Source organism: Haliaeetus leucocephalus, unplaced genomic scaffold, assembly GCF_000737465.1.
Source record: "Haliaeetus leucocephalus isolate CR32 unplaced genomic scaffold, Haliaeetus_leucocephalus-4.0 Scaffold219, whole genome shotgun sequence".
NCBI lineage: Eukaryota > Metazoa > Chordata > Aves > Accipitriformes > Accipitridae > Haliaeetus > Haliaeetus leucocephalus.
Genome location: NW_010972655.1, coordinates 115,240 through 135,549, shown reverse-complemented (window position 1 = coordinate 135,549; position 20,310 = coordinate 115,240). Strand labels below are relative to the sequence as shown.

At 50.4% G+C, this 20,310-nt stretch overlaps 1 protein-coding gene across 3 annotated transcripts in view; it reads right to left on the bottom strand.

Annotated features, from left to right (window-relative positions):
• The window catches only part of SNX27 (sorting nexin family member 27), a 33,416-nt gene that overhangs the window by 12,624 nt on the left and 482 nt on the right, over positions 1 to 20,310 (bottom strand). Inside the window, exons 2-7 of one of the 3 annotated variants that reach the window (XM_010566848.1) lie at positions 9,050 to 9,155; positions 7,667 to 7,898; positions 4,347 to 4,539; positions 2,984 to 3,048; positions 2,070 to 2,174; positions 858 to 936 (exon numbers count right to left, since the gene is read on the bottom strand). In XM_010566848.1, coding sequence (XP_010565150.1) covers positions 858 to 936; positions 2,070 to 2,174; positions 2,984 to 3,048; positions 4,347 to 4,539; positions 7,667 to 7,898; positions 9,050 to 9,155 — 780 coding nt within the window. Of the gene's footprint in view, positions 1 to 857; positions 937 to 2,069; positions 2,175 to 2,983; positions 3,049 to 4,346; positions 4,540 to 7,666; positions 7,899 to 9,049; positions 9,156 to 11,215; positions 11,824 to 20,310 lie in introns of those variants that run through there. The other 2 variants (XM_010566849.1, XM_010566850.1) reach the window with 2 other exon arrangements.

The window sequence follows — 20,310 nt, the reverse complement described above, 5'->3', positions numbered from 1 at the left end:
AAATCTCTTCCTACAAGGCATTTTGCTGTAACAACAGGATGAGTTTGAGGCACATAGAGATGACAATTCAGAAATGAAGGTACCCAGCTGGGAATGAGAAATACACTTGGCTTAAAACCCAGCAGAGGGGAAAAATAATACACAAACCAACCACTACACCCATTTTGTGGTGTGACCGCAATATTTTGCCCTCTCTACAGTTTCAGTGAACCCAACATGAAGCTGGACGAAATCAGAGATTGCTGTGGCCAGGGATCTGAACAGCAGCCAGGGGACCCCAGCACACGCTAAGCTGGAAGGATGGCAAGTACTTAAGTGCCAAAATGATCGCCCAGAATCCCACAGTCAAGCCTCAAATACCATCAGGATTTAACCACAGAAGGAGAGAAGAGAAGCTAAGATGCAGCTTGCAGCACCCCCCTTCTCCAGGACCTGGATATTGCCCCACACCTATGTGTGTACAGACTGAGGGTGCCCTCAATCCACCTTCCAGCACCTTCGCTCTGTCCCAAGCCACTGCCCCCCCCTTTCCAGAGACTGCCATGTTACAATGACACTGCCCATTTTTTCTAAGCTTGCTGAACCCTTTGAACTAAAGTAAAATGCATCTCTCAGTTTAACAAAAAGCTCGTCTCCTTGAACTGCTTAAGAAAGGGAAAGTTAAGCGGCGACAAAAAAGCCATCAAACTTTGAGGGCTCCTCATTATCAGAGCCTACTGTGCCTGCCTGATTCCTCCCAGGGGCTCCTGATATTGCGAGTAGAGATAAGACCTAAATGAGAGTGCCACTGGGCTCTGCTAGTGCTGCAGAGCTTTCTCCCAGTTGCTCGTCAGCACCGAGGGGATTAAAAGACTTACCAAAGGAGTGATTGATCACTTCAAACAAGGCGAAGTAGTTTGCGGTAATACTGTCCATTCCAACTTTCACAGCCACGGCCTAAAGAGCAACCAAATGGGAAAATGGGGTGAGCCGAACAGGAGCCAGTAGCTGTCTGTCCCCCTCCAGGGCAAGGCTGGCTACATACAGGTTATTCCCAAGTATTCCCTAACCCGAGGTGTTAGTCACCACAGAAAACCTGAATTTTACTCTTCCAGTAAAACCAGGTGCTTTCTTACGCAAGGGCTTAGACTCTCCTGCTTTCACCTTCCTGTAAACTGCTCTAGATTTTAAGTGCCACCATGGCTGACAATTAGGTCATCTTTTCTTCTGATGCCTCCAGCTTCAGTTCCTAATAGAAGAGGTGTGCACACTTCCCCTAGGAGTTTTCTCCAACAACGTTTCCATCCTGCACGCTAACACCACAGCCAAAACTCACAGACCTCAGCGCAGGTGACATGAAATTCAAGAGGCTGCGTCCCAAACACACCCTGCACTGCAAATCCCATCTACCCAAAGGATTCTGCTGTGCAGATCTGGAGCTCCTGAGAGCCTGCTCTTTCACAACCCTCTGGGGCTCCCTTGCTTGCAGCAACATTTCTAGTTCCCCTTTCAAAAAGGGTCTCCCTTGCATCATCTTATTCCCCCTAATCCATTGACAGCTTCCACTTTTCCTCCTGCAGTGCTGGTTGATGTCAGTTCTCCTTAGTTTTCTACTTAAAGCACTGGGCCTCTGGCCACTTGCAAACCTGTAATCTGGCCAGAGAATCCCCCAAAAGGGTCACTACTCTTAATATTCAACTTGCTGTCCTGCCACACAGCCACAGTGAGACTCGTGTGTTGGCTGCTGGCAGCTCTTGGATCCAACTCCTCCACCGCAGCCACTGCAAGCCATAATACACAATCTGTCTAGTGCTTAGAGCCATCCGCCAGCTTTAAGATATTATCAGTGAAAATTAATTCAGTGATGACTGTCCTTGCAGCCAAACCTGCCAGCGAAAACGCTGCTTCAGCACAGCATAAGGTTAAGAGTTCTCTAGCATCCCTATCCTCTCTGCTACAGCAAAGCAGCATCACTGATGCCCACCTGTACTCAAGAGGAGCAGAGAGAAGCAAGTGGGTGCCAGTAGGGTCTTGGTTAACATCCAAATTGTGTTAATCTTCTGGTCAAGGCAAAAAAAGAAGTAGCTCACCTGGTACACCTGGTCTGTAGTGCTGTTCTTTTTGACTCTTACTGTCACTGTTGTTATATCTGGTAACGCTACTCGGAGCTCCACGTCTGAGACGCCGTTGTAATTCTGAAGGAGGGAAGAAGAGGGGACAGAAATCCGCATCACACAAACTGAGCCCCAAGCTCTATTGTGCTGGCTGATTAAAATGGTCACTTCTAACAACCAGCTGCTATGCAAGCCTCAGGAATCCCATTCCAGTCTGCACCACAGAAATTCTGAAAGAAGGCTCTGCTCTGAGACAGGAAGCTGAGCAAACAGTTTCAGGCCACAACAGGGTAGGATTTTACATTCACAGGTTTGCCAGTGAAGAGCAAGAGAAAGCTCCGGGACACAGCAACTTCATGCACCATGGAAAGGTTGGAAAATGAACAGTAGTTGAAGGGCAAATATCAACTCACTGCTGCTGCCTGCAACTCAAATCTTGGGAGAAGCAACTCAGACTGGTATTCAGAGTGCCTGTTGCCTTTCTGGCCAAAGGCCGACGAATACAAACAGCTGGGCTGTTTGCAAAGCCACCTGGGCTGCCACCAGCACGGAAACCAGCAGGAAAGTCAGTGAATATGTTTTTTTTGCTGGGTCTCCCCTTGCCAGAGAGCCAGGGTATGCAATGAGGCCTCATGGCTGGTTCTGCTCTGTGCACACCTTCAAGAGCAGCATCAAAGCTGCTCTTAGCTGCTGCTATGGAGAAAATGTTTCCTATGTGCAGTGACAGAGAGCAAAATGCGGCCTTGATTTTCTGCCGTGGTTTTCTATTCAACCAACTGAAGCTTTGGCAGGGAACATCTTTGCTCTCTAATCCAGTTTTACCAAGCATTTATGGCCTCTGTACAGGGAAGATCGTGGCAGAGCTTCAGCGCCGTCACCTCCTTGCCTACCTCATCTGACTCCGACAGGAACTCCTGCATGATGTCGCTCTCCCCAATGACACGTATCGAACACACTGCAGGACAGAGAGCGCAGGTTAGTGGGGTGCCCGGGGGAAGAGGGAGCTCTCTCCTCCCAGAACCAGCCCAAAGATGACACGGAAATAACAACTGTCTGTTCTGTTGGCGGCATGAAACAAGGGTGGTATCTCCAGCCCCGAAAAACCTTATCAAAGCAAGTGCTTTCCAGGCTGTATCAGGTGTCCTGGCACGAATACTGATCCAGCCTGAATCCCCTACAATAGCAAGTGAACAGTGGTGTTGAATAACTCACTGAGATATTCCCCGTGGGTGAAATCCAGGCCCCAGGCACATGGCCAACAGGAGGTCTAGACTATACTTAAAAGTGGGCAAGAATTTCATAAATAGTACTTTTGCCTCAAAAAAACCCACCTTATTTTGGAGGGACTGAAACTATTTGGGAATTTAGGCCAAGTTCAGCAAATAATTTGGACCCGAACTGTATCATGTTCCCTCTAAGATGCAACCAGTCTGCCCATTCCTCCAGCCAGCCGGTAACCAAGGATGAAGATGAACGAGCTCAGCAAGGCAGGGCTGAGATATCAGCGGGATGGGGAAAACCTGACCCATGTCCATCTTATGGGAAGAGGGGGCTTCACTCCCAGATGCTGGCAAGGGAAAAGGCTGTTAAGCTCACACAAACTAACTGAGCTGCTTCCAGGCAACTAAGATAACACAGCATCACAGGATGAGGGGTCATTGCTCCCTGAATCTCATCTACAGCCTCTTCACTGCAAAATGCAGGGTCAGATCTTTTAGCCAGGCACCCTGATACAGAGATAAGGTTTTGCACCCACTTCCCCACCATCTGAACTCAACCTAAAGGAAACTCCTGCTGCAGGTATTACAATTCTGATTAAAAAGGACCAAAGCGTTCAGCTGTGAACAAGCTCAGGTTGAGCTGAGCTCCCCGATGAGAACAGCCTCAAACACAACGTTCTCCCTGCTCCAAAGCTTCCTTCCTCTGCCTCCTGCCCGTGCTCCCTCATCTCCAAGATTACTGGCGAGCAATATGACACTATAAAAAAAGGCTTGTTGTGTATTAAAACCTAATTACACATTGTGTTGCTGGAAGTATACTGCAAGCCAGTAACACATGCATCATTAAGCTGTGGCAAGTCTGAGCTCCCTCTCACCACCTTGGCCATAAAATCCCATCCAGCTACAAACAAGCTTCTTTCCCTCACAGGTAAACAAATGCCTGTGAAGTTTTGGACCACCCGTGGAAGGATGTACCCTGAAGATTTGTTTCCCTGCTTGCGAGGAAGGCGGCGTACAGCTCCCAGCTCAGTACCTTTCTCCAGGTATTCCTCCAGCCCTCGCCGCCGGGCATCCAGCTGCTGCTCTGACAAAGAGAATGGCCACTTCCCTGGGAGACGTGGAAAAGTGAAGTTGGCAAATTCCCGTTTCAGGTTCTGGTGCAGGATGGCAAACTCCCGGTACCGCTTTGAGCAGAGCTGGCGGCCCGCCATGTAAACATTGTAGACCTGCAGGGAGGAGAAGAGGCCCACTGGAGTGAGAAAAGCTTTCCAAATCCAAACCGGCACAGCTCTGCCTTCCCAGACCCACAGGTAGCACAAGGCTAAATTAGGAGGGTTTGAGCTAGAATGAGAAACTGGTATGAATAGTTAAATACACCACTGCTTATCCCTGGAGCTGGGGGATGTCCCAACTACTGCCTCATTCTGACAGCAGCTGGATCGGCATGAATTCAAGGCGCCTTTCTATTTCAAAAGGAGAGGAAAAACACCCAACCCTTTACAAAAGGCCCCAAGCCTGATGCAGCCATTACGGCATTCACCTGGATCATGTCCTGCACACAGAAGGGTCCCTGAGATGCACCAAGCCACCACCAGATGGATGTCACAGCAATACTGTGCTGACTGCATCAGCTGTTTTCAGCAACAGGAGCCTCATCACCTTCCAGATGTGCTTGACACTACCACTGAATTTCCAACTTGTTGCAGAATTGAGCCTCTCATTGCAGCAAAAACTCCAGAGCTCTGGACTCAGGTTCACGGCTACTTCCCTGAAACCCAAAGAGGTCCCAAAGCGAGCAGGAGGCTCGGTTTGTGTTTGGACACAGCCCCTGGCAGCCGTCAGGCATCAACCATGGGGCAAATCCCAGGGGAGAGGCAGCATGAAATCTTTTAGGAACGCTCCATGTTAACTAGTTTTTTCATTATGCTTGCACTCTTCCAGTTTCATTCTGGACACTGTTAAGGAAGTAAGACTCTGATCCCAAATAGGGGAAACCCAGAGCAGAGTTACAGTCGCAGGACATTTCTAAGCACTGCGATGCTCTTCAGGGAATTCCCTTCCCATTCATTAACCAGTTGCCTCCATTTTTAAAGCCAATCTGCTCAGTCTTGCAGGCAAGTTAAACAAGCTCTTATCTAGGCATTGCTAATACGCCCTCAGTGATAAGGAGGTCCCAAACTGCAGCAGTTACCTTAATTAGCTTCACACGAGTAAAGGGATGCAGTGGTGAAAAGAGTAGGTTCACACTTTTCCATGTTGCACTAGGGAAGTGTTTGCAATGACAACCTTTCCTCTTGAGGAGAGGAGCATCACCCTCCACTGTCCTCCCAAAGCTAAAGGGCTGGCAGAGCACAGAGGTGGAGTGTAGCAAGAGGCACATGCCAAAGATGCACCGAGGGTGCCTTCAGCAGTGTTCAGAAGACTCAAAACCCCAGTCTGCTCCCCAGATGACGGCTGGGAGCAGTCCCAGCTCACTCACTCTCCACATCTGTGCTCCAGATACCTGCCTGACAACCTTCACAAGGGAAAAGTGCTCCAACAAACCCACGGGTTTTTCCTTAAAAAGACGCATGCATTCAACCCTTCCAGTGTCACCTCAAGAGAAGGTGCTGGGATGGAGCTGGATCCAAACAGCAGCAGCTGTTGTCAGTCCAGAGAAGAGGCTCCCTTTGACCCCCTGCCCTGCACTGCACTTCTTTAAGAACCTCTGGTTTCTAGGACCCTTCTTCTCCTGCCCCATATGGCACACCTTATCTGACAGCATCCCACCAGGGCTGGGAGAGCAGGGTGCGGGGAAAGCATGCGCTCCCTGTGAAGCTGTGGGTCTGGAAGGATCCCATCTGTCCCCTTCAGACACACGTGCCAGGGTGACACGTTGAAGCGACATGCTTTGCACAGGAGCCTGACTCTTCTGGTGAGCCGAGCACTCCTGAACCCTTTCCACCCTTCCTCTCACACACACATGCTATTTCTGTAACACTGATGATGGCTTGTGTCTTCATTGGGAAAATGCCTCAGTCCTCAGCTGGGAGAGGAAAAAGTGATAAGCCAGTTTGTCATCTGTCTCCTGGCACTTCACACGATGATGCAATCATGTCCCAAGGGCAACTGCTCCAACCAAACCTACCTCCCAGTCTGGGAGGGTGAAGGGACCCAGCATACGGCACAAATCTTCCAGCCATGAGTCAAAGCAGCGGCAGAACTAAAAAGCCCCGATACTCGCCATCTCGTCCCAAGGCCCTCCACCTCATCGTCCACCCCCACTGATGGCCACACAGTTCCCTGGCTCTGGAAAAATGAAGACAGCACACAGAGCAGAAGAAAAAACATGGTCTGGACATGGGTAGGACTGTGCTCCTAACAATAAGCAGCTATTTGCATGGGGAAGAATACTGCCCTTGTGGCAGGCTTCTGTCTCTACCAGTCGCTGATTGAAACTCGGAGCCAGCCGGGGTTGGGCTGCAGGCTCTGCTGACCCTCACCGCAGCTCAGACCCGAAGCATGCTCAGAGCAGCGGCCAGCAGCGAGACACAGGGTGCTGGAGGACAGGGCAGTCAAGATAGTTTGCAAGCAGAGCACCTGTGAACACTACACAGCCAGGCAAGGAAGCAGAAGAGCCAAGCAAGGCCAAGCCAATTAAGGAGGTTAAATACACCCCAAATGTTGCAAAAAGAAACAGTTCTGCAGATGAGCGTCTTTGTCCAACCTGTTTTGGGTCCCTCTCCAAACATTTCCTTACCAGCCACAGACAGCCATCCCTGATGAGCCAGAATCAACCTTAAGCCTTGGAGGATGCACCCATATCAGGTACTTAAATGACAGATCACATCAACTAGGAAAATGACTGCCAGCCTCCCCAATAAATGCAACAGAAGAAGCAGGGAACCCAAAGGAAAAAGACTTTTTACAGCTATTTCCCCCACCACTCCCTAAAGGGAAAAGAAATTCTGGAGATGGGAAGCTACGCTTCAAGACATCTGTTCTCTTTGCTTTTACATCTATCACAGATGTCCTTAACACTTGGTGTAAAACAGGAGATACAAATATGAAAGCTTGTATGAACAAAACAATAGCTTCATACTTAATCTTTGTAAGAGATCAAGCTATTCCAGATACATTAATAAAAAAAGCTCCTTAACACATCGGAGATAGCTGCAAAAGAATAACCAAGCACAGTAAGAGTGAAGACAGACAAGCCTAAATAAGACAGTGTCAAAAACAGTCAGTAATAAATTAACATGCCTCCATCCTGAAGACAAGAAGAGAGTGTTGCCACTAACAGCAAGGAGCATGCCAGCTCAGGGCGCAGATACCCAGAGATATCCAGAAAACACTGTCCAAGCTGATACTTACCACAAACTTCTCGCCATTCTGCTCCACATGCTTGTACGTGGGGATGGAGATGGGCACAGCTTGTTTTTCTGTGTAGTCATAGAATGACTGCCCCAAAGAGTCATCACTGGGATCAAGGTTATCTGCCTCATGGGGAGGCACTGACAACACTGTCAGAATTAACTCCTTCTCTCCTGCACGAATCAGGTCCACCACTTGCTTGTGTGTTGCTCCTTCAACATTCACTCCATTCCTGTGAAAGAGAAAGCAGAAAAGCCATAAGCAAGGCAGAGGTGACCACAGAGCCTTCAAACCACGCCAGGACCAGCCCGGAGATCCATCACATATCTGCTTCCCCTGAAAATCCCTCCAGCCTCAACTGCTCTGGTTGCTCCAGTTTCAATCAGGTCTGAACTTCACTCATTTTTCCTATTGATGATTTCTCAGGTTATTAGTTACTGAATTATGTTTAATGACTACAGACACAGCTAAAACTTCTTTAGAAGGTTCATGTACCCCCTTGAACATTTAAAACAAGTTTTGTGGTTTTCACCATTTCTCAATGATATGACATGGCATGTTCATACCCAGAAAGCAAGCCTTTTCCCATCAGCTAAAAGCAATTACAAGGAGACCACAGAACTGGGGAAGAAAACACTGAATGCATAATACATACTAGTCTGCTAGGGCAAAGCCCATCTCCTGATCCTCTACAGCTCCAAAACGTAAGTGGATTTCCCTAAATCTGAATTGAAGCTTCCATCTGAACAAGAATAAGAAAGCAGGCAAGGAGGCTCAGAGAGCAAAGGTAAGCAATTTCAGAAGCTGGTGTTCCCATCTGCCAAGACACAGCACCCATGAGCACACCTGCTTCAGTGTGACATAAACGAGATGTGTGTTCATTTCAGTTACTTCCAGGCAAACTGCAAACAGCCCAGGAGCACTGCTGCAGCAAGTTAACACGTTTCTGCTTCCTAAGCTGCTCCAACCTGATCACAAGAGCTCGTCCCAATTATGCCCAAAGCCCTCCAGGAGCCCCATGGAAGCTCTGAAGACCCAAGACATAGCCAAGCCACCTCTAGAGCATTCCTGCCATTCATGCTCTCCCTGCAAGCTCAGTTAACCATCACCTGGCTCTTGCTTTGCCCAGAAGATACAGACCAGACCTCAGCCAGCTTGGAAAAATGCTGGACCTATGACTTGATTTCAAAGCAAAGAGTGCTATTAGGTTCTCTTCCAAATCTGGGAAAGGACAAGTCTGTTTTTCCTCCTGATAAAAGCTAAATTTAGTAGCGAGTCTCCATAAACTCGCAGTCATTGCAAGCGTCTCTGTGAAGAGTTTGGTATCCAAAACATTCCCTGTATAAACAGGAACAGGCAGAACTTCACCCACCGCATCCCTACCAGTAAGCCTGGCTGCGCTCCTGCAAGGCTGCTGGAGAGCCCATGGACCATCGGAGACGACAGGTGCCCTTCACCTCTGCTTCCAGAGCAGCTTCTTGGGACGAGTCTGGAACAAACCAGCCAAGGAGTTTCGTGCCACTGCTGAAACACCGGCAACCATGCCTCAACCCCAATTTGTCTTCACTCACACCTAGGAATCTCTCCACCAGAAAACCCAACGTCACCCTTATTCTGCACTGCTGGCTATGGCCATTACCTGATGCTTTGGAGGAGTGCAAGAGGAAGGCCACCTGCACTTTCCCAGCCACGAGTCCTGACCATGCAGGGAGAGAAAATTACTCCTCCTGGCAAGTCAGCTACTCCTTCCCAGAGCCTGGGAACAGACTGTCATCATCTCGCCACCAAAGACGTAGTACTGGTCACAGAATCATCCCAACTTGCCTTAAATCAAGCATGGGATTTAGCTTTCAATCCCCAGCTCTCAAATGAAAGAGAACAGCTCTTACCGCTTCACATCAATCATTTTTTATTGAACTTTTACTTAGAAAAGTCACCCTGAAAAGATCTGATCTTGACTTGCAAGTCTGGGTGAGAGATCCCACACTCTGAATCAAGTTTAAAAAAGCCCCAAGCGGTGCTTGTGAGCCAGAGGCAGTACTTGTGCTTTGCCAGGAGTTGGACAAAAAAGCTTTCCCCAGCTTGGACACTACCCACGGTTATCAGCCCTCTTAGAGCTCCCATATCGTTTCAGGGAAGGGATAACCCTCGGATGCAGCCCCTGGGCTCTGTGCGATAAGAGTGATCGAAGAGCTGTATGCAGCTTTTACAGCAACGAGGCTGTTAAGTTCAGGAAGAGGGAGAATCCCCTCCTCACCAGCCAGCTCTTTCACAGGGCAGGAACATGGCCTCCCAAGCAGCAAATTTCGTCACAGAGGGCAGCCCTCATTACTGAGTCGAGCCATTAGCCACCAACATCGTCACACTAAAGTGACATTGGCGTTTGTTCCACCTGACCGATGCTCACGTGCTGCTCACTTATCCCAGATCCCTTCCACTCGCCTAGAATAAACCCAATCTGCAAAGTCCTGCAGCACCGCTGCCCAAGTATGATTTTTGGTGAATGGGGGTGAAAAGCCAGAGACTCCAGTCATGTGGAGAAGGCTGCTGTTTGCCTGCACCAGGAAGGACAGCAGGCCAAAAGGACTCTCCTCCATGCATCCCAGTCCCATCCTGAAGAGAGAAGGACGAAGGCAGGGGAGTATAGTCACCATCCCACACTCGACCTCGAGCCCATCTCCAGCCAGTAACAGGCAGAGCTGCCTCCAGCTGGCAGCAGGGGCTTTTGGATGACCCAGACTGCAGGATGCCCCGCTTAGTCTGCAAAAGTCAAGGCTGGTTTCTAGTTACTCAGCCCCAGCTAGGCTGGAACTAGGTCCTCGGCTTAACTTCCCGTCAGCAAAGACCTCAGACACCGTGCTTTCCCCTCTGCCAGCAGACCGAGAACAAGCACACTGCCGGCTTCCTCCTTTTCCTCTCCTTAGCCCCTGGTGACTTCTGCTGCCACCCATTTCCTTCCCAAGTCAACACCAAACCCTCGGAGGTGGCGAGGACAGGACCTGGGACTCCCGACAATAAGACTGCAATACACCATTTCATTCACAAACACCCGGTAACACCCACTGCCAGCTCTCCATCGCTCCCAGCAGGTCTTTCTAAGATCAGATGCTGCTTTAATAGCAGCCCTGCTCACCCCTTTGCTCTGCGGCGCAGTAGGAAGGAGCAGTCAGTACTGCAGGCGCAGGGGGCCGAAGGACTCGTACCTTTGCAATAAAGTCACCATAGCAACTCAGGCTGGAATCATCATTGATGAACCAACAGAGAAAAGGAATGGTAAATCATACGACATAGGCAAATCAGAGCAGCTGGCAAGGTGAGAGAAGCACAGCTGAACAACATGCTGTTTACACAGCCACAGACCTGTGGGTTCTGAGAGCTGAATGCACTTTTCCAGAGACAACGGGACACTCGGGTATTTTGCTCCTCAAGCTTCTGCCTCCATATGGAGTCAGAAAAAAAGATCCAGGCATTACCTTTACCCTTCCAGGGGACGTGCATGGTCCCAGAAGAGGGCTGCTGAGCTGACCACAGGGCTGGGTCCCTCCATACCTTACAGAAAGGACGTCCAGATACAAGAGTGGTGGATGACAACCAGATCCAATGAATCCTTCCCTCCACGAAGGAGGTACCGCAGATGGCAAACAGCTCTCTTCTGTGTGGGACGGGAAATAGAGCAGAACTCTGCTCATGGCAAACTGCTGCAGGATAGAGACCGCAGCCAGGCACATGCAACCCCCAGCCAGGTCTGCCAGACTTCAGCAGCGCTCGAAGAGCAACTTCCTCCAACAAATCACTTCTCTCGGCTGTCTGCCACCAAACATGGATGTGGTTAAACCAGGAGCACGAGGTTCTGTCATGTTCCACTGCAGCACAGTGGGTGAGTCTTCTTCCCTCAGTGCCCAGCTTCCTCTTCACCTCACTGGGGATGTGAGCTGCCTCGCAGGAAGGTTACTGCGGGAAAGCTCTTTACTGAGTAGGTAGAAGCGATGCTGGAGCTGTTCAGTGCGCTGTTGGACTGGGCAATGTGGAGCCTTCTCATGCTGTCCCCCTGGCAGGGGCATCCCCACCTAAACAGGGCTGCAAGGGGCTCCCAAATGCTCTTGCCATCCCCCCAGTGAGCTGGGAAGAAGCCGTTTTCCTCCTGGTGCTGGGTAGGGTCGGTCTAGCTCAATACTCACCATGACTAAGGGCTCACGTTCGCTGAGCTGAGGACAACATAACCCCAAAGCACTCGTTACCACGTCTCTGACGGTAATCATCTCACCGCAGCAGAATGAACACACGCCTGCACCACAGTCCACAGTCCAGCATGATGCCCAAGACACCTGCCAAGACAGGCCTGGGCTGAGACTCCGGACTGTGACCCGAGGCAGCCACATGCTTTGCTGCCCACTGACACCACTGCGAGGGCAGAAACCCTGGCACACGCAGGGCAAGATCAGGTGCTGCCAGCCTTGGCACTTGCCCATCAAGGGCTTGCCTGGTGCTATGGGGGAAGCCAACCTCTGGGAATTACAGCAGGTTACGCTTAACAAAAGATCTTTAGGCTGTGGTTCGGCAAGCTCCTGCTACAAAAAAATACATGCTGGGGGGCAGAGCAGACTGGTGTTTGTTCACCGTAACGAATTCAAAAGCTTCTCTGAGACTGAGTTTTCAAAGTACTAGGCCAAAGACAGTGAGCAGTGGCTGCAGGCTTGCACGGTCCCCTGGCTGGAGAGGATGAGCTGCTGAAGCACCCCACTCGCTGACCCAAACTTGAAGTCTCTGCCAGCACAGTGTGGAAAATGTCTCACTCAGCAGCTATGTTTGAGCCCAGGAACACCTACTGGCAAGTGTTCTCGGCAAGAACAGGAACTTCTGGCAAACACCAGGAGATCCTGAGGACAAAGCATGCATTTGACAAAGCAAAATTCCCCATCATGCCGATGCTAATGAGCAAGATCCCCAAGACACAGAGAAGAACATTTCACTTCTCCCATTTGTACACTGAATGACTCACGTTCTGCAAAGACTTCTTAAAATTTCCCAACTATCTGTCTGTCAAGAGATGACAAGGAAATTTACTGCAAGAAAGTCTGCAATAAGCTTCCTGGAGATTCAGACCACAGCCTGTCTTTGTGCTTCATTCAGGCAAAGTACTGACCCAGCTGACATACCATCCAAGGAAAAACACGTCAGAAACAACTCAAGTCATCTTTAAGGCTTTGCTTTTTAGCAGATGAGCACCTTCAGCCATCCCATGCTATCTGCAGGGCCACCATGGCAAAGCACAGGTCAGAGCTCTCCCACCACGGTGTGACAGAACCAGGCTGTCAAGAGCCTGGCCATGTAGATGTGGCCTTGGAAGTAAGGCTGGCAGCAGCTATTCACACCACAACTTCACATGTCACTTGTCTCTTAGTGGGGATGGGCTGCCAAGTCCCCATCTCCCCCACCCAGTGCTTTGCATCTTCCAGCTCCTGACACTTGGCTCAAAGCCCATCTGGCTCCAGCTCTGTCCAGGGCTGTACATTAAGCCCATAAAATTCCGTATGTCACCAAGAAGCTCCCTGCACTCCTGCCTCTTCTGTAACACAATGGTTCTCACGAATATTCAGCTGCAGGAGAGATTTTAAGTGCAGTGCTGAGACAACAGATTACTCTCTGCTCTGAGAAGGGCTGATGAAGGAAGAAGAGTGCTGAAGATGAGATCCAGCAACAAGGGCAGTCACCACAGGGATCAGCAGCCTCCTTGGGAGAGGCTCTGAAAATAAAGATGAACAGCTAATGAGCTTACTGGACACAGTAGTGTGGGACAGCTTCTCCAGGCTTGCCTTAGCAGCTGCAGAAATGGGCGCTTCATCATCTTCATCCCTCTCCCTTCTCAAATCCAGCTAATGCCAAACACCAAAGCAGCTCCACACGACACTACCACCAATGCCTTATGGGGTGCATTTGCAAAGGGGCAGCCACTGCGACGGTGCTGGCTCCCTTCCACTGCTCCTCAGGAGAGCGACATATTCGCCAGACCGATCCACAGCAGCTTTAACAGACCCAGCAACTTGCAGCTTATCCCAGAGGAGTGTTAAGTTTCTCAGTTGCACGATACACCCGAGACCATTCAAGCTAAATGGTTTCCCCAACAGGCCGTGTGTTTCCCCCACTCCAGCCCTGAACTGCTCAGTCCGCAAAGCCAGACAGCTGTCAGCACAAGCCTTCCTAAAACTGAACCATGCCAGGGCTGTTCAGCTGAGGCTGAAGCAGTATTTCCCCATTTCTAATCACCCAAAAGAAGGGAAGCCAGCCTTCCTCTTCTACAGCTAAGAAATCCAGACTCTGTCCAATATTATTCCACACAGATAAAAAGAACCCACGAAGACACTAACAAGTGCAATTCCAGTGACCTTTCCTATTTCTCTTACATGGGAGAGACTAGAAGAAGGTTGGGATAATTACCATTTTCACAGAAGTCTCTTACAACATTTTAAGGAAGTTTTAACGTCCCTGTGCATATTGACATGCTTTGCTCTTGCAAACAGTGCAACTGCCATCCACTCACTCCAATCATGAAAGCAATGATTCCTTGCAAATTAGTAGTTCTGAAACACCCTGAAAGAAGACAAAGAATGTTAACATTTCAGAAGGTTAAAAACTAACTACTACTGAAAAGCAAACAAGCACTGACTCAATAGGTGGAAAGCTCTTAGTCTTGCTAAAAAAGGAACAACATTTTGGACGCTTCAGAAACCAAGTCTGTATCAAATCCACCCTGGAAACTCAGGAGCAGTTAACAGCAATCAGCTTCTACACCAGCAATACGAGACACAATCTAGGTCAAGGCCTCCTTGGGTTTTCCTTCCCTGAACCATCAGCAAAACCACCCTGAGAAGACCAGAGATGGACAGGGCTGCTAGACCACAAGCCCCGGTGCTAGCACAGAGCTGGACTTTTAAGCATAATCTTTCTGACCAACATCAAAGCAATGATTCTTATCTGTTCTTTTTGTAGACCCAGATTCTCCTCCAGCTCTGTTCAAGCTGCTGACCACCAAGTTCAAGCCTGTGACAGTGGCTTTGGTTTCCCAGCAGCGTCCTTTCGCAGAGCTCCGAGCGACATCAGTGAGCCCCTGAGGACTCTGCAGACCACACGCTGAAAACCACTGTCATGAGACGCTCCTCCAGAGATGTCAGTGAAGAGCCCGGCAGGGTCTCGCGCTCCAGCTCTTTGAAACAGCATCCCAGTCCAACAGCAGCCTGGAGTATGGGTGTTCACGAGGCCTCTCAATGTTTCAGTCTGCAGCTCACATTTTGCAAGCACAGGTTTGAATCCCAGTAAAAGGAAACTCTCCCCCTGCCTTACCATTTTGTCCGTCGCTGCTTCCTCAGTGCTCAGACTGGTGAGCAAGGAAGGGTAACTATAGGCACAAAAAAGCCACCGCAAGACGCCAGGCACCAACGTCCAGCACATCCCCAGCAGCTCTTCCCCATCAGGAGAGGGGCGGACGCTTCCACCGAGCCCACGGAGTCTGACCCATTTGCTTTGTTATCTCAAGATGAACAAAGCAGGAGCAGAGAGCACAGGTGGCAGAAACAGGTTTAAATTTCTCCAGCTTCAGTCATCGTGCCCACTCCTAGGCACCTATAGAGTTCTGTTTAAGTATACTGCAAAGTGTTAAACCAGGGTAGATAAAAAGGCTCTCGCGTATATCTAATTGTACACTGAACGGAAAACCCAGCACACGAGGGTTCTTCATTTGCCCACTGCTGTTATCTCTCAAGAAAGAAAAGACACGTTTGCGGTTTTTCACTCCAACAGCCAACGCCAGCCTTATTGAACACACCAAGCACAGGCTGAAAGGCGCAATCAGGAGACCCGAATTATTCCCAATTCTAATCTACAGCCTTAACCAGGCAAATCCACTCCGCCTCCTGTGCTTCAGCGGCCCTGTTTGTAAGAGGGGGAGAGATGCTGACCCACAGTAAAATGCTTGGAAAACACGTGCAGGAAAGCAAGGGATGGAACCTGGAAAGGTTGGGGTGAATTCAGGAACACTACCGGGAAGATGGTGTGTTTAGAGGTGGGTGAAGGAAAGACATCTATCAGCTGGTGATTAGAGGGTTTTTAGGTTTGCCAGGCTGCAAGCCAAACTCAACATGTTTCACGAGTTCCTATTGCTGCAACCACAGCAGAACAACAACCCACCTCTGAAGCAGCCAGGGGGCCGTGCATCCCCATGTCTTCCACCTTCTCACCATCCAGGTATGTAAGATAAAGCTTCCAACACTGATTCAATCCACTTCCTAAACTGTCTGAGGTTAAGGAAAGAGACACCCTTAAAAGCTTTGGCCAAGGTAAGGCCTGCTGACCACTTCGTAAGGTGATTTTCTGGCAGCGCACCCTTTGTGCAAGCAACAAAATTCTGTGAATAAGCAGAGCGCACAGCTGCTGCCTCCCTTTTACAGACTGTTCTGGAATTTTCCAAAGCAGAACCAGCTTTTTCTGTCCCAAGTCAATATACAAAATTAGACTTTAGACCAAGAAGAGATAAAGAGTTTAATCTCCTGAGGGAAACACCTTTACCCCGCAAACCGGAGTCGCTCCCCATGAGGGTTAGGAAGAAGCCCTCTCCATCGGGGGTTATTCCATCAAGGCCTGTATCGAGGTGTATGACACTTTCCCTCAAAGCAGAAGGTACTGTGACCATTTCAGACATTTCTGACACAGGAATGAGTGATGGAGACCAATTCTCTGGTCTGGTGGAGTACAGTACCCCCCTACCCTCGCAATCATGCCTAGATCAGACCAGGTTTCTGCTGCACACAGTTCAACGATATTGAGAACAGATCCCTTCTTTATCTGTTCAATTATTTTTGAGCGAGCTTCCCTGCTAGCAGAGCAAACGCTAGTGAGATTTTCTTCCCTGTCAAGATTAGTTATGATTGTCATTCAGGGTGATAATCAAGAACTAAATTAGCTTTCATTGTCTGTCTCCAATGCCCTCAACACCCACAAACACAAAACCAGCTAAGAAGATTAGAGAGCATGCCATAGCTACATTGCAAAACCAGCCTTTGAAAGCAAGAGGTCTGAGCTAGATGCTAGATACAGGAACGTCAGGCAGTGAAGGATGGCAATAAAAGACTTTGTAGCAAGGACAGGACTCTAAATAAACCCTTCAGACAACACTCTAAACATCCTTTGGTTTTGGCTGAGGACTGAGAAGCAGGTTGTGCACCTGGAAAACCACACTCCCGTCACTGCAGCTGGAGCCCTCAGCCATGCAGGGATGGAAGGTCTGGGGGTCTTCCAGCACCGCACATGTCCAGAGCGAGCTGGGGAAGAGATGTCTGTGGGGTCTGTCACCCCACAAGTTACCACGTGCTAAATACCCCATTACTCTGCAGCAACAGCCTTAGTAATTCCATCAAGGCCATGCAGTGGAAGAATCTCATCTTTCAGGCTCTTGCTCCAAAAAACTCTCTCCCAGACCAGTTTGCTCGGAGTTGCAGGAGGTGGAAACAAAGTCCTGCTTGGAAATAAACAGCCTGTTCAGAGAACACCTAACCTGCATGTGCTTTCAGCACTCGAACACGACATGAGATCTGCAAAGATGCCGAGCAGCCAGCAGTTCCTCCCGAAGCCCCATCACCCAGCTCCAGACCCACAGCCCGGCCTTCAGCAAGTTCACTGCAACTGCCAAACCAGCTGTGGGTCCTGTGGGCAGATGAACTGGGCGCCGGGGCCAGGGTCACTGTGCTGGGGAGGTGGCGGCAGCGGCAGCAGATGGGCCCCGTGCCTCCCAGGGAACCCCACCCCCACCATTGTGTGCAGGGTGCTGCTGTGGAAAGGAAGGGAAATCAGAGCTATTTTTGGAGTCTTGTTTTATTGTTTTCTACTCCAAGTCACAACCGTGCTAAGATTTACTTGCAGGAGTTGGATTTTAATAGACCCAGGGAGAACAAGCGTCTTCTTGGCAGAGCGTGCAGAGACACAGGGACTTCACACCGCCAAAACGTGGCTGGTACTGCGTAATATTTTTCAGGCGGATTTATGCAGCCAGGTTAACAAAAGCAATAGCTGATACTGGAAAAGGGTGAGAGCCAATCTGGCAGTACTACAAGAAGATACATACGCAAATTAAAAGTGACTTCTCCCGGGAGATGAGAAGTGGCAGATAATGCAATAGGAAATCCCCCATCCTTCCAGCCGCAGTTGCTCCCTGCCCTGTGGAATGGGAAGCCAGGGGTCCAGAGAGCCACAAGCAAACACCCCTCGTGCCACCTCATTAACCATTGTTATCTGCAGGCCTTAACTCTTTCAAACACCGCTGCGTGGTTTGGCAACAGACTAAAGTTCGGGCCTTCGCCTCGCATTGGCCAAGACTCTGGGGACCGAACCCCGATTCCAGCACCGGCCTCAAAACCTACCTCTGATTTCAAACACGACATTTTAAGTGTTTCCCCACAGCGGGCAAAAGGGAGAATTTTAGTTTGGCACCTTGCAATGCATATGAAAGCATTTCCCCTCAGTCAATAAACGTTGCTCTCTCAAGTAGATCTTCCAGGTGCAGAATTCACCCCCCGGACGGTTCTTCTGCACAGAAAAAAATCAAAGCATAAAGTATTTGGGTCACACGGGAGAGAGCCAAATCCCAACAGCAAGCTTTCTGCAGGGCACGGCCAGCTCTCTAGCCACAGGCTAGTCAGAACAGATCTTCTCTGCTGGGCCCAAACACATGCTGTTGTCCTTCACACACTGCAGCCTGCAAAGACTGGCAGCAAAGCATTCCTGCTGCTGTGAAATCCCTGTAATTAATAAGTAATTGAACTTAACCAACTCAGCATGAAGTACAAATACGTAAGGATCAGGAGGTATCGCACAGCTCAGCACGGGCAGAACCAACCCCAAGAACCACAAGACGAAGGGGAACATGCTGAGAAAAATACACCTCAACAGGCTGAGGCTACAGAAAGCCCTGAAAGAGATTTAACTGATGTCAGTCCACAAACATGGGCTCAAAGTCTAAGGGGGGTTTTTTTTTTGGGAGGAGGGGGGGGAGATCAGTTTCAAGACAGCTGAAGCATTCCCATGGAAAGATGTTTTCAGGCTCACATTACGATTCTTGCTGTCGAGAAATAGCTACTGCACAGCCCTGGACAACCTGCGGGCCCAGTGACCAAGAAGACAAAAAACCAAGCAGCCGGTCCCATCCCTGAGCATGCATTTCCACCTCTGTCGCCTTCTGCAAAGCTGCATGGCTGCGGGGTGGAAGGCAGGCCACCAACTCCAGAGAGCATCCCTGTCTCATCCTAAAGGGGTTGGTTTTTTTTTGTCCCCCTCCTTGCCCAGCCATGCCTGCAGCAGTAATCCTGCCATGTCAGATCTCCTCCTCCCTCCACAAGCATTCCCCTGCCCTCCCCAGGAGGGTCTCCACGTTGAAGACTGAGGGTCCCACTCACTGGAAGAGGGTTTGCACCCTTGCACACCTCATCCTGGCCCACACCGGCTCTCTGTGAGGACACCTACGAGCTCACGCAGCCCAGTACCTGTTTGTGCCAGCCACAGGTCCTTCCCTCTGCTCTCCCCCCCGGAGACTTTCTCAGGGTGAGCTCCCCCTTCCTTCCAGCTACCTCCTTTCACATGTCCTAACCTACTTCCCCTCCTTACCAGGGATCTCTCCTGGGAACAGCTTTTCTCCAGGAGCTCAGTGCCACCCCAGGCAAATTCCCCACTGTGGCCACCCCCTTCCCAGCCAGGAAGGCAGATCCATGGATGCGGCTCCTACAGGTATTTCTGCTGCTTGTGAGCCCTTCCTGCTCTGCAATCCAAAGGACACCCCCAAAAACAACAGTGGGGGAGAATCTCCCCAGGGATGAGCTAGTGAAGGGGACCCCCTGATTCACCCTCCAAGGGAGGGGCTCTTTCCTGCAGCTGTGACCCTCAATCCCTCCACACACCCCACAAAGAAGGGGATCCTCTAAAGAACCCCCTGAAAAATGAGTGCCTCACCTTCAAGGAGATGGAGGCTGTGTCCCTCCACCCCCAAAGGGGTCCCCCAAAGCCCTCAGGAAGGACAATGCTGATCCGCATCCCCCTGTAAGAAGAGGTACCCTAAAACCCTCAATGAGGGGATGAAGGCAGCCGCACCCCTCTCTGCATAAAGGGGTCCCTGAGGATGAGAGGCTGGCTCATAAGGGGTTCCCAAAGCCCCTAGTGAGGGGAGGCTGGACCCCCTAAGGGCTTCCAGTGAGAGGAACTTGGGCCAGCCCCCCCAGTAAGGGTTCCCCCAAGCCCCCAGTGAGAGACCAGACCAGGCCCCCTCATCAGGGGCCCCCAAGCATCTGGGCAGACCAACACAGCTCCTCACAGGAGCCTCCCCTGGGGGCCCCCCAAAGCCCCTCAGGAGAGTAGAACAAACCAGCCTCCCCAAGCCCCTGGTGTGGTCCAGCCACCCCCACAAGCCCCCCCACATGCGCAACGAGGGGAAGCCGGCCTAGCCCCCCATTACAGGCTCCCATAAGACCCCCTCCAAGCTCCCAGCCAGGCTCAGCCCCTCCTCACGACTCCCCCAGCGAGACTCAGCCCTCCCCCCCGCAAAAGGATGCCGCAATCCCCCGGCCAGGCTCAGCCCCCTCAGGACTCCCCCCAAAGCCCCCAGCGAGAGG